The 13,747-nt window shown below is 39.0% G+C and overlaps 1 protein-coding gene across 1 annotated transcript in view; it reads right to left on the reverse strand.

Annotated features, from left to right (window-relative positions):
* The window catches only part of LOC106875857 (chitotriosidase-1), a 23,501-nt gene that overhangs the window by 5,055 nt on the left and 4,699 nt on the right, over positions 1 to 13,747 (reverse strand). The window contains exons 2-5 of the mRNA XM_014924159.2: positions 13,675 to 13,723; positions 7,172 to 7,364; positions 5,105 to 5,357; positions 81 to 205 (exon numbers count right to left, since the gene is read on the reverse strand). Of these exons, the coding sequence (XP_014779645.1) occupies positions 81 to 205; positions 5,105 to 5,357; positions 7,172 to 7,364; positions 13,675 to 13,723 (620 nt within the window). The remainder of the gene's footprint in view (positions 1 to 80; positions 206 to 5,104; positions 5,358 to 7,171; positions 7,365 to 13,674; positions 13,724 to 13,747) is intronic.

Consider the following 13,747-nt stretch of genomic DNA (forward strand, 5'->3'; position numbering starts at 1 on the left):
TATATATATATATATATATATATATATATATATGATGAATACTCTAAAGGAAAATGATGAAAGTGAAGGCAGTAACTTACGATGAAATGGTGCTGATTTCATAGCCAGCATCGATTTTTGACCTTCCAGCTGCCACAGCAGCAGCCAAACCAAGTTGAGGTTTCTGTGATACGAATGCTTCGCTAGTTACAGCTTGTTTTAGTTCCTGTAAAGTGAACAAAACAAGAGGTTTTATTAATTATTGATGTGTAACCCTAAAGAATTGTATTCATTAATTCGAAAAATATGTGTATAGGCACAGGGTTTAGTATTTTCTAGATCGGGAAATTGGATAACTGAATTGAAGGAAAACTTTGTATGAATAATTATACAGAGAATTATAGAGAAATTTTACAGAGATGCACTTTTAGGATATAAGAGTTTTGTAAATTGTTTAGTACGAGATCTGGTTTGATTTCTTTTATTGGTTTAATCAGAAGAGAAATGGTAGCATCCACGACCTTTTGTCAGAGCTTCAGAGATTGCGAGAGGAAGGTGGAAAAAACTTTGGCCCGTGGGTTGCTGTTGTAGAAAACATCACATCAAGATATCGAGTTATCCTCAGATCAGTGATCTGGTCAGAATACTTGCAACAGAGTGAATTCTGTAATGTATGTATTAGTAAAGTTCACAAATTCTTGTCTGTCATCTGTAATATCCCTCTGTCTAAAAAAATAGTCTTGCAACTAATGGGGAAAAATAAAAAAGAACAAGTCTTCTTATTGGATCATTAGATGTTTCTAGTTAATTAAAATATATATTTCTCATGTCAATTCTTGATAGAGTTCTCTTTAAATATAAAATGGTTTTTATATATTTCTTCCGTGTTTTCGTCTAAATACCATTTCTAAATGTCATGTTAGTGTGATATTCGAAGATGGAAAATATTCTAATAAATATAATTAACATTTTCTATCTGGAGTCTCCATATTTAAATATACTAGAAGATATCATAAAAGATGTTTAAGTTGTTTTACTAACTCTACGTGTGTACCAAATTGGGACTTGATTTCTTTTAAACTAATTGTAACTTAATGTCAGTAGTAATTTAACGTTCATACAGCTGTCGGACAAATGAATTTAGTTGCTTCTCTTTATGTTCTGAGTGGAAATCTCTGAGGTAAATAAAATAATTCAAAGATTTGCTGGGATAGATTTAATGAAGTTAACGCCTTCTCAAAATGCATAACGTCATGTGATGGCTGGAAACCAATTTCATTATTTGTTTCTTATGATTCAGCCAATATATAGCTAGGATAATTAACATGTACTGATGGGCTGAGACATGTATGAATGATTGTTGGCCCATCTGCAGGTTGATGTAAACACACACACACACACACACACACACACACACACACGCACGCACACACACACACACACACACATGTATGCACACACGCACGCACGCACGCACGTGCACGCACACACGTGCACGCACACACGTGCACGCACACACGTGCACGCACATACATGCACACATACAACAGAAACGTTAGCAAATCGGGCGAAATGCTAAGCTGTATTTCGTCTGCCGTTACGTTCTGAGTTCAAATTCCGCCGAGGTCGACTTTACCTTTCATCCCTTCGAGGTCGATAAATTAAGTACCAGTTAAGCACTGGGTCGATGTAATCGACTTAATCCCTTTGTCTTTCCTTGTTTGTCCCCTCTATGTTTAGCCCCTTGTGGGCAATAAAGAAATAGCACACATACAACACAAATATGAAACGGAGAAAACACTGGGCTGTACGGGATAAGGTTGAAAGAAGGAAAATGCTGAGTTGAGATAGGTATATCAAGTAGGTAGCATGTTAATGCTAGCATGATATTTCAGAGCATATATGAATAGGAGCGGGGGTATATAAAGAGTGTATCGGTGAATTTGAGGTAGTAGTGAAGGCTCTACGTTTTTCACTGGAGATTCTTGTTACCCATCCCAGACAAGTCTCGTACAATAGGAATGTGGTACTCTGGATCTCATGCCAGCATCCATAGCTGAAAAATATTTCTCATTCAATGATTTTACGTTTAATAGAAGACCATAAATCATTTACTAATATAAATAAAGAGATAATCATATTTAGAAATGAAGACAACTTATAAGTGAAAAAATAAAACCAACTGAATTGATATCCATACTTTACTAGGACTTTTTATCAACGGACACTGAGAAATTATATAAGCTGAGAAAACAAAAGATTGATTTGAATGCATAACCTAACAACCATATCGAAATGTCAAGAGGTATTTTTAAATCCGATATTGTATTGTTTCTACCATACTTCTACTCTTTTCTTTCAAATTGAACGCTCGTTTATCAACATTCTGTCAATTGTAGCCAGGGAACGTTAGTAAATACCTAATAGCAGCTTACAATAGTGATTTATACTGATTTATGATAACTATTTAGGAATTGTGGATATTTGACATTAAGTATCTTAATTTCAGTGATATTCAGTGAAGCGTCAGTAACAGGACAGAAAAAAAAAAAAAAAAAGAAAGAGAAAACTAACGTGAAATATCGTTTGATAGAATTCAGTGAAGAGTCAGTAACATGATAAGCTAAAAAAGACAAAAAAAAAAAGGAAAAGAAGGAAAGAGGGAAAAAGCAAAACCTGAACTATTCGTTTGATAAAAGATCCTGCCAACGACAGCTATTTTATTACATCGGTGAAAATATGTTTCCATACCAAAAACACGATTTAATCAAACGTAAGGAGAAAATTCATTGTATAGTCTCCCCACTACCACAACATAATATATCTAAAATAGTTGTATTCTAGACAGAGTACTGGAAAATTTATTGATTTCGGGATTTTTGAAGTGATTTCTAACTTTCTAATCCAGGTATGGAGGACATCAATTTGTCACTGCAAGATAACAGAACAATTGACAATTGTAGAGTGCTTCTGTCGCTTGCAATAATAAACGCTACGCACAGCTGTGTGGTAAGAAGTTTGCTTCCCAACCACATGGTCCCAGGTTCATTCCCACTGTGTGGCATCTTAGACAAGTGTCTTCAATTATATCGTCAGGTCCACCAAAGCATGGTGAATGGATTTGGTCGATGGAAATTGAAAGAAGCTCCTTCCCTCCCACTCTCTCACCACCTCCACCTTCTTCAAACCTATAGATTCCCATCTCTACCTCAACTTTTCCTCCTCCCATCCCCCCACACCAAATGGGCCATCCCCTACTCTCAGTTCTTCCGCCTCCGACGCTTGTGCAGCCGGGACCAGGATTTCGAGACCCAGTCCCAGTACTTTGCCCGCCTGTTCATGCATCGGGGAAACCCCTCAACCCTGAATATGCGCTGTTAAATTAGTGGTGTGTCTTATATGTCCGTGCGTCTTTTATGCTACCAAATACGGTAATTATTGGACACATTACAAGTTGAATTGGCTCAGCAAAAGTCAAGTTTTGAGCATGGATTCAGTACAGTGTCAATAATACTTAATATCTGCTGTAGTCGTTCTTGGCGTGGTTGTTGTCCAGATAAGCCTTGACCGAGAAGATTCATGATCAAAGACGTTTCAACCGTTACCATTCCACTGCTTTTTGTATATCTACGTGTGCAGTTTACATCAAAGACAGTAAGGTGTCATTTGACGGCATTTGATAGCTGTTTTCAACGTGCCGAGAAACCGTGCAGAAACTTCCTTAATTTCTACCATTCAGCTGGGTGGCAGATGCACTATTGAATGTGTCAGTAGTGGTTCATGGTCAGACGTTTCTCAGTACACTCTTCTAAACACTATTAGCTACAAAAAGACTTCACCTTTTGATATGGTGGTGGCTGTGTGTAAAGCAAACAAAAAAAAAAAAACTCCACGAAAACTCCCATAAACTTATATTTCTCCTACATATTATATCAACTAATTATAGGATGAGCCAACGAGTGAACTGTACTGTGGTCTCTTTACCCCCAAAGGACAAAGGAGCCAATTCTCCCATAAATGCCATCATACCTTGAAAAAACTGAACATATTGGCTAACTGAAACATTGTTAAATCATCTTTGGTCGTCATAGATCTGCTCGACCGCGGCTGGTCTGGAGTTAAACAATAAACAACAACGACGACGACGATGAGGATGACGAGGATGACGACAATAACAACAACAGCAGCAGCAGTAGCAAACAACAACACCAGCAATTAAAATGTCAATGCTGGAATGTACAAGCTTCCAGGTAGAGGCACAGTCTATTTAGAATAATAATTCTGTTTCTGTAAGGACGCCTGTTCGATGGACAAGGTACGTGCTTTATACAAATGCCCAAACGCTGACATCAAAGTAAAAATAATAAACAAATAGAAACAAAAAACTCTAAAGTGAAAGAAAGCAAACAAAAAATTCCGCAATTATTAGAAAAAAAGTCGCGTAGATGTTGATGTGTGGTTAAGAAACTTACTTCCCAACGATGTGGTCCTAGGTTCAGTCACATGGTGATCAAAACCTTGTGAGTGGATATGGTGTACGGAAACTAAAAAATAAGCCCGCAATGTGTGTTTGTATACATATTTGATCATGCGAAACCGTTAACCCCAACACAGTTTTCTCTTTTCATTTTTTCTCTCTCTCTCCATTCCCCACCTTCCATCCCTTTCTTTCGAAGAGCGTAAGCTCGAAACGTCATCGACGTTTTCCTTTCTTCCCGAGTGTCAATCTAATACACCAACTTGTTTCCTCACCTGTCTTTGTCTTTTGTTTTCTGTATATTTGGACCATATATATGTGTGTGTATGCGTGTGTGTGTGTGTGTGTGTGTATACATATACACACATATATATATAAAGGTGGCACAACTGTTTAACTATTTTGGAAGTTTGATGAAAGGTATGTTTTATGAAGCTTATGAAATACCACACCTGTTTTCTTGACAACCGGTGTTGCTTAGTTTACATCCTTGTAAGTTAGCGGTTCGGCAAAAAAAAAAAACGGATTAAATATGTATCAGACTTAGAAATATTTTCGATTAAATCGTTAAGGCTGTGTCCTAGCATGGTCGCAGTTCGATGATAGAAACAAATAAAGGATAAAAAAAAAAAAAACGGAAAAACTCACAGATATAAGGGACGTAAATCGTCCCTTGTCTTCTGGGGGACTACCTCGACCTGCTGGATATTCCCAATCAATTTCAATGCCGTCAAATTTATAGAGTCTTGCTAATCTTATGGCTGAGTCAATTAACACCTTCCGTGTGCCTACAGTAAGTACAGCAGCAGAGAAAGGTTTCGATCCTAGGTTCCAACCTCCGATTGCTAAATATGTTTTTAGTTGAGGATTTGTTTGTTTGATGTCATTTACTTCTTCAAACCTGATGCAAAAAAGAAAAAAGAGAGAGAAAAATGGCAAAAGTGTTCATCAATGAATGTTGTTAAAATACATATATATTCTTGGATAGAGGTTAGGGAACAGGTATGGATATGCAACTATATTACTTAACACGCAAGCACATGTATGTATGTATGTATGTATGTATGTATGTATGTATGTATGTATGTATGTATGTATGTACGTATGTATGTATGTATCTATCTATCTAGCTAGCTGTCTTTCTCTATACATATGTATGATTATGTATGTACATATGCTCTCCCCCTTTCTCTCCCTCTCTCACAGACGGACACACACATACACGGGCACACATGCATACAGGCACACACATGCGCGCATATATCTTTAACGTGCAAACATGTACAACCACTCGAATGCTCCTACCAGACAAACCAAGACCTATTTGATCAGTTACAGCATTTCTTCCAGTTCAATAGACTGAATAAGAAGAAAATGCTCGGTCTTGTCTCCTGTACTTTCCGAAATGATTAAAAGAATACTAGCCATTCAGCTAATATTACCTTTTTCTCTTTTCCTTACCGCTTTTGTATTTCTAATCGCTTATCGTCGTTTGTTGCATTAAATATATTGCCACTAACTTAACTATTGTTTTTCATGCGGATGGCGTCTGTGAGTAATTTTTGTTTTGTACTTCTTCAAGACACTGGAGTCTTCCGGGAAATTCTGATAGAAAAGTACGAATTTAGGTTGGGAAAATTTGAAGCGAGAATTGAAACGGTTTTGCGTTTCAGTTTTTCTGGACTTAATCTTTTACCGTCTTTTACTTGCTTCATTCACTGGACTGCGGCCATGCTGGAGCACTGGCTTGAAGGAAGTTGATCGACCGAATAACTATTTTTCCTTCTTTTACGCATGGTACTTATTCTATCGGTGTTTGTTGCCGATGCGCTAGGTTATGGGGACGTAAACAAATCAATACCGGTTGTAAAGCTGTGGTAGGTGACAAACTCAAAGACACACACACACACACACACACACACGCACGCACGCACACTCACACACATACATGACGGGCTTCTTTTAGCTTCCGTTTACAATATCCACTGACAAAGCTTTAGTCGGCCCGGGGTTATAGTAGAGGACACTTTTTCAAAGTGTGGGACTGAACCCAAAACTATGTGGCTGGAAAGCAAACTTCTTACCACACATCTGTCTGACAATAAATAATAGTGGCTTGAAATTTTGGCACAAGGTCAACAAGTTCGGGGGAGAGGGCTGGTCGATTACATTGATCCCAGCGCTCAATTGGTAAGTATCCTGTTGATCCCGATAGCATGAAAGACTAAGTCGACCTCGGCAGAATTTGAACTGAGAACGTAAAAACGGACGAAATGCCGTTAAGCATTTTATCCAGCGTGATAACAATTCTACCGGCTCACCGTCTTAAAAGCAAAGGACTTAATTTTAATTGGTTTTAAATTTTGGCACAAGGCCAGCAAGTTCAGTGGAGGAGATAATCGACCTCACTGTTTAACTGGTACTTATTTTATCGACCTCAAAAGGATGAAAGGCAAAGTCGACCTCAGAACATAAAAACGGATTCAGAACATAAAAACGGATAAAATGCCGCTAAGAATTTTGCCCGGCTTGCTAACAATTCTGCCAGCTCAGCAAAAGATAATTGTAACAACAGATTAACTATTACTTCAGATCGACAGATAAACAACAGATTAGCTATTGCTTTTTTTCTCTCGCGGGGAATGCGTTTCCGAGTTATGGTTTATTATTATTTGAATAATTTTGATGGATTGTTTGGTTAAACTGGTAACTTACATCCCTTTTTTCCATGGATGTGAAATATCATCTATTTCAAAGTTTGTGACCAAGCCATTTTTCAGTGTAGCGAACGCATAGGAAATATGGGTGCAAAGATGAGTGCCAATATTGGCTGGCTTAAATTTAGCCGGTTGATCTCGATACTGTGACCAGTTTGTGAAATAGCACCATCTCCGGTAATTAGTACTCTCTGAAATAAAAAATAAAAAAATAGCAATCTTTATATTAGAACGTCAATTGTAATTAGGAATGGTTAGTTAATTTTTTTTATTGATGATTTTTTCCTTTTTACTTTTACTTATTTTAGGCATTAAACTGCGGCTATCCTTGAAAAACGCGTTAAAGAATCGAAAAAATCGACCCTAGTGCTTAATTTTTGAGTCTGGCACTTATTCTGTCTGTTGCTTTTGCCGAACAAACTAGCACCAGTTATTAAGAAAGAAAGAGAAAGAGAGAGAGAGAGAGAAAGAGAGAGAGAGAGAGAGAGAGAGAGAGAGAGAGAGAGAGAGAGAGAGAGAGAGAGAGAGAGAGAGAGAGAGTGGGGTGGGATAAACCCAGATATAAACGTAAATGACACTAACCACCCACCTAACATCAAGAACTGGCCAAAAAACACTCGTAAAAATATCTGAAATTTCATCTAATAAGGACAATTTTGACTGTGCTGCTAAATTTTGCAACGAGTATATGAAATAAAGTGGCTTTACGATACGATAAAATACGTCCTTCAACAAGGAACATTTAACTATATGATATAATCCCAATTTCAGTTTTAAAGTTAAAAACATTATTACCAGATCCTTCCTAAACTTAATGAACAAACATTTCCATAACGACCATAAATTTTACAAGATTTTAATAGATACAATCTCAAAGTTAGTTATAGCTAAACTGACGTTTTCGCTTCTTTTCTAGTCAGAATCAATAGGAAATAGATAGGCCCTTCCACAAACAAACGTTTCTTCTCAATGTAATTGCCTCCATAAAAGTAAATTCCTTTTAAACGGTAAATACCTTCAGCGAAGTATTGTTTGCTGTGCTAAAGTCGCAACCAACAATAACAGCAACGATACAAAGTGCTTCATAACCCTCACTGACAAATTTAAATCTAAACACACCAAGCTTACGTACACTTTTAGATAGGAGGAAAAAAATCTGCAACAACTCTTTCAAAATACTTTTGGAGCTTAAATAACAAAGTGATCAACTTCAGCAGCAAATCGTCTGTTATAGAATCTGCTCCATCGCATATTAATGGTAACAAGTGTCTCTTCTGCTTAGCAGAAAAATTTAACATCTTCACTCGACCTCTCAGACCATTAAATTTCAAATCGGAGTTGATTTCGTCAATCCCTCATCACTGGGAGTTCTTTCTACGATTCTTCAAACTGATGGTATTCTGAATACCCGTAATCGTCTCTGGAAATGTTCAACCCGTTGCCTCATCATAATCGACTTTCTAACCTCTTTGTAAGCAGACCACTAAACTGTTTCTGTCCCAGTCCTCTCAATCTTTACAGGCTCCTACCTTTACACGCTTGGCGAACACTAATCTAAATTCACATTTCTTCTAACACAACCGTTTTTACATTATAGTTTCTTTAACATTACTTTCTTTTTTTTTTGCTCCACAGTTTGGAAACCACTTCTGAACGTTGATTCAGTTTTGTACAACATTTCTACTGGTTTTTATTTTACGATTTATATACAACATTGTAACACACTTATACCAGAACCAGTTATCTATCCCATCTGAGAGATACTTTATCATAATTAATTTCTTATGTGTAGTTCAACCCTCTTTTTGACTTGTTAATTTTCATTTATTTCATTTCTGCATTCCATTATTTATATTAAGCAACGTTTTGAAACATGAAATATTTCAGCAATGCGGAAATTTTATTCATCAAAATAAGTACCATTACAATCAATACATTTTTGTCAACAAGTTACAAGTTTGTTTATTCCAGTAACATAAAAATCTGGAGTTCTGGAACTGATGAACTCTTTGAACGCACTTTCAGCATCAGTTTGATTTTTGAATTCCTCTCACAGGAAACCAGCAAGGTGTTTAAAAAAGTGGTAGTCGGTAGGAGAAGGGTTTGGGGAATAAGCTTGGGTGGGGAAGAACTTCGTAGTCAAGTTCCCTTAATTTCTGGAGCATCATTGGTGAAACGTGTGGTCGAGTATTGTCATGAAGAATGATCGGCCCTCTTCTGTTGACCAGTCTGGGATGGGGAAGTAGCAGTTTTTCGTTCATTCTGGCAATTTCATGGCAATATGTTTCTGCAGTAATGATTTTTCTTTGTTTCAAGAAGTTATAGTAGTGAGTCCAGCAGTACACCACCAAATAGTCACCATAACCTTCTTTTTGATGAGCTCCGGTTTAGGGAAGGTTTTCGGGGCTTCATTTTGGTCAAATCACTGCGAAGAACGTTTTCTTTTTTTTATTATTTTACAGAGTCCACTTTTCATCGCAAGTTACAATATAGTAGAGAAATGTATCGGTCTGGTTACGGAGAAGTGATGAGCAAATTTCATATCTGCGCATTTTCTGATTTTCATTCAAATCGTGTGTTACCCATTTGTCGAGCTTTTTTGATTTTTCGATCGCATGCAAATGGTTGCAGACAGTTTTCTGGCTAACTTGAAGTTCTTTTGCCAGTTCTCGAGTGGTTTTACGTGGATCTTTCTCAATGACGGTCTTTAATTGGCCGTCATCGATGATCGATGGGCTTTCACTATGCACACGATCTTCAAGGTTCAGGTCTCCCCTGCGAAATTGTTTAAACCATTTTTGAAATGACCACTCACTGGTCATTTCCTCACCAAACGTTTCGTTGCGGTTTTTTATTTCTCACAAGGGGACACACAGAGGGGACAATACAGTATGATTTGGGAATATACACAAACGTATGTTTATACAAATTTAAAATGACAATAATAATATAAACAAATGAGACAATTACACACAATAATTTAACAAAATGAGGTTTTAAAAACAGGTAAGCTCCGACCCCATGAGCCCTCTCTTCTCCACCGACACCTTGGTAATCCCTATGGCGTGCTCACGCAGGGCCTTCCACTCCCAACATACATGCTACACGCGTCCATATTTTTTGGGACATACTCACTGACAGACACCTCCTTTCCAGCCCCACCTTCCTTTTCAGGTGAAAGGTGAAGACATTCACCAGTGCGAGGCCAGGGACGAAGCTGTCTGTCACAATACCTTTCATTCTCGACTTCCATATAACCTCTACTACGAGAAAACAATTCTTACATTCTTCCGTAAGGAAATCCGGTGGGTTAATTTTTAGAATTGTCTCAGACGATAGCAGTACTCTTCTTCCATTTGACAACAGGTGTTTTGCATAAGTCCACACTTCTGACACATCCGGACACTGAACAACAGAGTGCAGGACGGTTTCCATGTAACACCCGCATCTTGAACAAGCCGACGGCCCAAGATGGCTGTGTCTGGTGAGCTTATCCCGAACGGGTAGGGCTCCTTGCTAACACTGCCAGACCAAAAACTTTTGGAAGTTATCCAGTGTCTTCGGCCCTAATGTTCTTCGGAACAGGCTATCTAACTGATTATCATCGAAACCCAGGGTTCTCCCCAGGGCATCATCATTTCCAGCCTCTACCATCTTACTATAGTAAGCCGCGATGGTACCGAAACCGCTGGTGTTGCTCGAGCTGCGGAACTGGAAAAGAGCCTTGCGGCACTCCGTATACCAGGTACCCAACCTCGATCTTCGACGAAACCAGATTTCTCTATCACCAAAACTAGTAAAGCTGGGGAATATCCGTCTAGCGAGCGGAGACCACACCCGTTCACCATTCAGGTAGAGCCAGAAGTGCCTCAACCTCAGCGCATGTTTGCGCATCAACAGCCAAGCCATTCCTAACCCACCCTTTAACGGCTTTTGACAGCAAATAGAACGTCTTACAAGAGGAGCGGAGTTCTTCCACAAAAATCGGAAGATTAGCCTCTGTAACTTGCTCAACCACGAATCAGGACAAGGAACTACGGTCAGGACAAGGAACTACGGTAAACGATGATCGATGCGATAAACACATTGACCACCTCCGCCCTCCCTTTCAAGGATAGCCACCGCCAAGACCAGGTCTTGACTATGTGGGTCACCTTGCCCGATACCTCGGACCAGTTCTTTTCTATCTGGAGATCTGGGCCAAACCAGATTACTAGCAACTTAACCGGGCCCTCCGTCCAGCGTTCGACAACGTTATTCGAAGGCATTGACTTGCCCCTCCAGGTGCTAAGTTACAAGCCGACCGATTTTTACCGGTTAATTTTTGCTCCTGTCACCATCTCGTAAACCTTGATAATTTCGCCTACTTTCTGTAGGTGTTCCATCTTGGTCACGATGATAGTGAAATCGTCCGCGTATGCTGTAACCGATCCTCCACCTCCTGGATTCGTTGGAATGCCACTCAGCTTTCGCAGCAATGGCTCGAGGGCTATTACGTACAAAAGCGGAGAGAGTGGACACCCTTGGCGAGCCGACCGCTTGATGCAGAACGGCTTTGAGAAAAAGCCATTCGCCCGAACGATCGAGTAGATGCTGTCGTACAACTGTATGGTCCATCTGAGGAAACCAAGACCTAGTCCAAATTGCGCGAGCACAGAAACCAGGTAACGACGGTCTACCCTGTCGAATGCTTTAGCTTGGTCTAAATGGACCAGTGCCCTGCCCTTGCCAGAATCATTATCATACCCTTCTACAGTGTAGCGTATAAGATGAAGATCATCCTGGATGATTTTGCCGAGAACCGCACAAGTTTGTGCCCCCTCCCCCCCGATCAGGCTATCCGTGACACGCGTCAATCTTTTTGCTTGCACCTTGGCCAAAATCTTCCTCTCTGCGTTCAGCAAACTGATGGGCCTAAAATTATCTATACCATCCCCTTGTCCGGGTCCTTCCTGACCAGCGTCACCACTCTCCGGCACACAGATCTGGGAATTCACCCATTCTGTTGCCAGTTCGCGTAAATGCTAGCTAGTACGTGCTCGAACAAGTCTGGCATACTTTTATATAGCTCGTACGGTAGACCATCGAGTCCCGGCGCCTTACCATCGCCGTTGTCCGCTATAACCTCAATCACCTCCTTAGGTATGATACCCTTCACAGCTCTCCGCATCCTGTCCCGAGAGACGCGGCAGCTCGGCGAGAAAGTCCGTAAGGTCTGTACAACTATCGGGTCCATCACTCCCACCGGAAAGCAAGGCAAAGTGCTTCTGAAAAGTCCGACACATCTCCTCGGGTTCGTATATCAACTCACCTTGTGAATTCACCAAAGTTATGGTAAAAACAATTTTACATTAATCTGATGGGTTACTCTATACTTTAGAAGACTACAAATTTATTATTCTTATACAAGAATGTTATTGACTATGACTTCAAAGTTTCGGCCTTCGAATCCATCATCGGACAGTCTGATGATGGGTTAGCTAGCCGAAACATCGAAGTCGGTGTCAAGAACATTCTAGTATAAGAATTATATATATATATATATATATATATATATATATATATATATATATATACCTATCAACCACCCTATCTACCTACCTACATACATATACATACATGTATGCATGCATGCATACATACATACATACATACATGCATACATACATAGGATCTTTTCAATCTCTGTCACAGATTTTTTAATTAATTTAAAAAAAAAACTAAACAGTTTGAAATTTCGGATACTGGTTGAATGTCACGTAGAACACGGTTTACTCTTAACGTTTTTGACAAAATTTTGTATTTTAGAAGTTATTTCGTGTTAAAGTCGTCGTATTTTGGTAATTTTAACCAAGCAATGACGTGTATTCAGCTGAAGAAAGTTACTGCTGTTTGCGAAAGTAATGGAAGAGCAACAACTTCCAGGTCATCGGCCCAAGTCTATTGTAGAAAACGCACGTTCAAAATGTCACGCAGCAGAATTGAACTCAAGACCATATTGCTGGGAAGCAAGCTTCTTACTACGCTGCCACAGCTGCACCTATATGTATGTGAGTCTTCCACTCTGTCGCTAATTGACCCTCCTACCATTCATTGCCCTTCTGTCCAGTACATCGACCTCCTGCCAATTCATCGCTCTTCTACCTAGCTATCGACATACGGCCCGTCATGTCCATCGTATTTGTTTCAATCTACATCTCTTCTGTCAAATAACCATCCTTCTATTGACAATTCAATTTTAGTTGCGGGACTGGCAACAAAAAAATAAATATAATCGTATATTCGGATCAGCCGCTCTAATAATATAACTATATTTCATGTGCACACAATTATTGGAATTATAATTATAGAGACACGGAAATAGATTGATGTGACTTTGATAGTTTTATTAATAGAACTAAAAAACAAGACAAAGGAAACTGGTTCAACTGGAAGTCAGTATCAAACTATAACACACTATTATAGTTATATGTAGAAATGGAAATTAACCAAAGTATTTACCTGTCAAGTATAAACTGCACAATACAATCACAAGTGTTCGGAGTGACATCTGAAAGTAGAGATTTTACAAGAA

Source organism: Octopus bimaculoides, chromosome 2 (assembly GCF_001194135.2).
Source record: "Octopus bimaculoides isolate UCB-OBI-ISO-001 chromosome 2, ASM119413v2, whole genome shotgun sequence".
In the NCBI taxonomy this organism is placed as follows: Eukaryota; Metazoa; Mollusca; class Cephalopoda; order Octopoda; family Octopodidae; genus Octopus; species Octopus bimaculoides.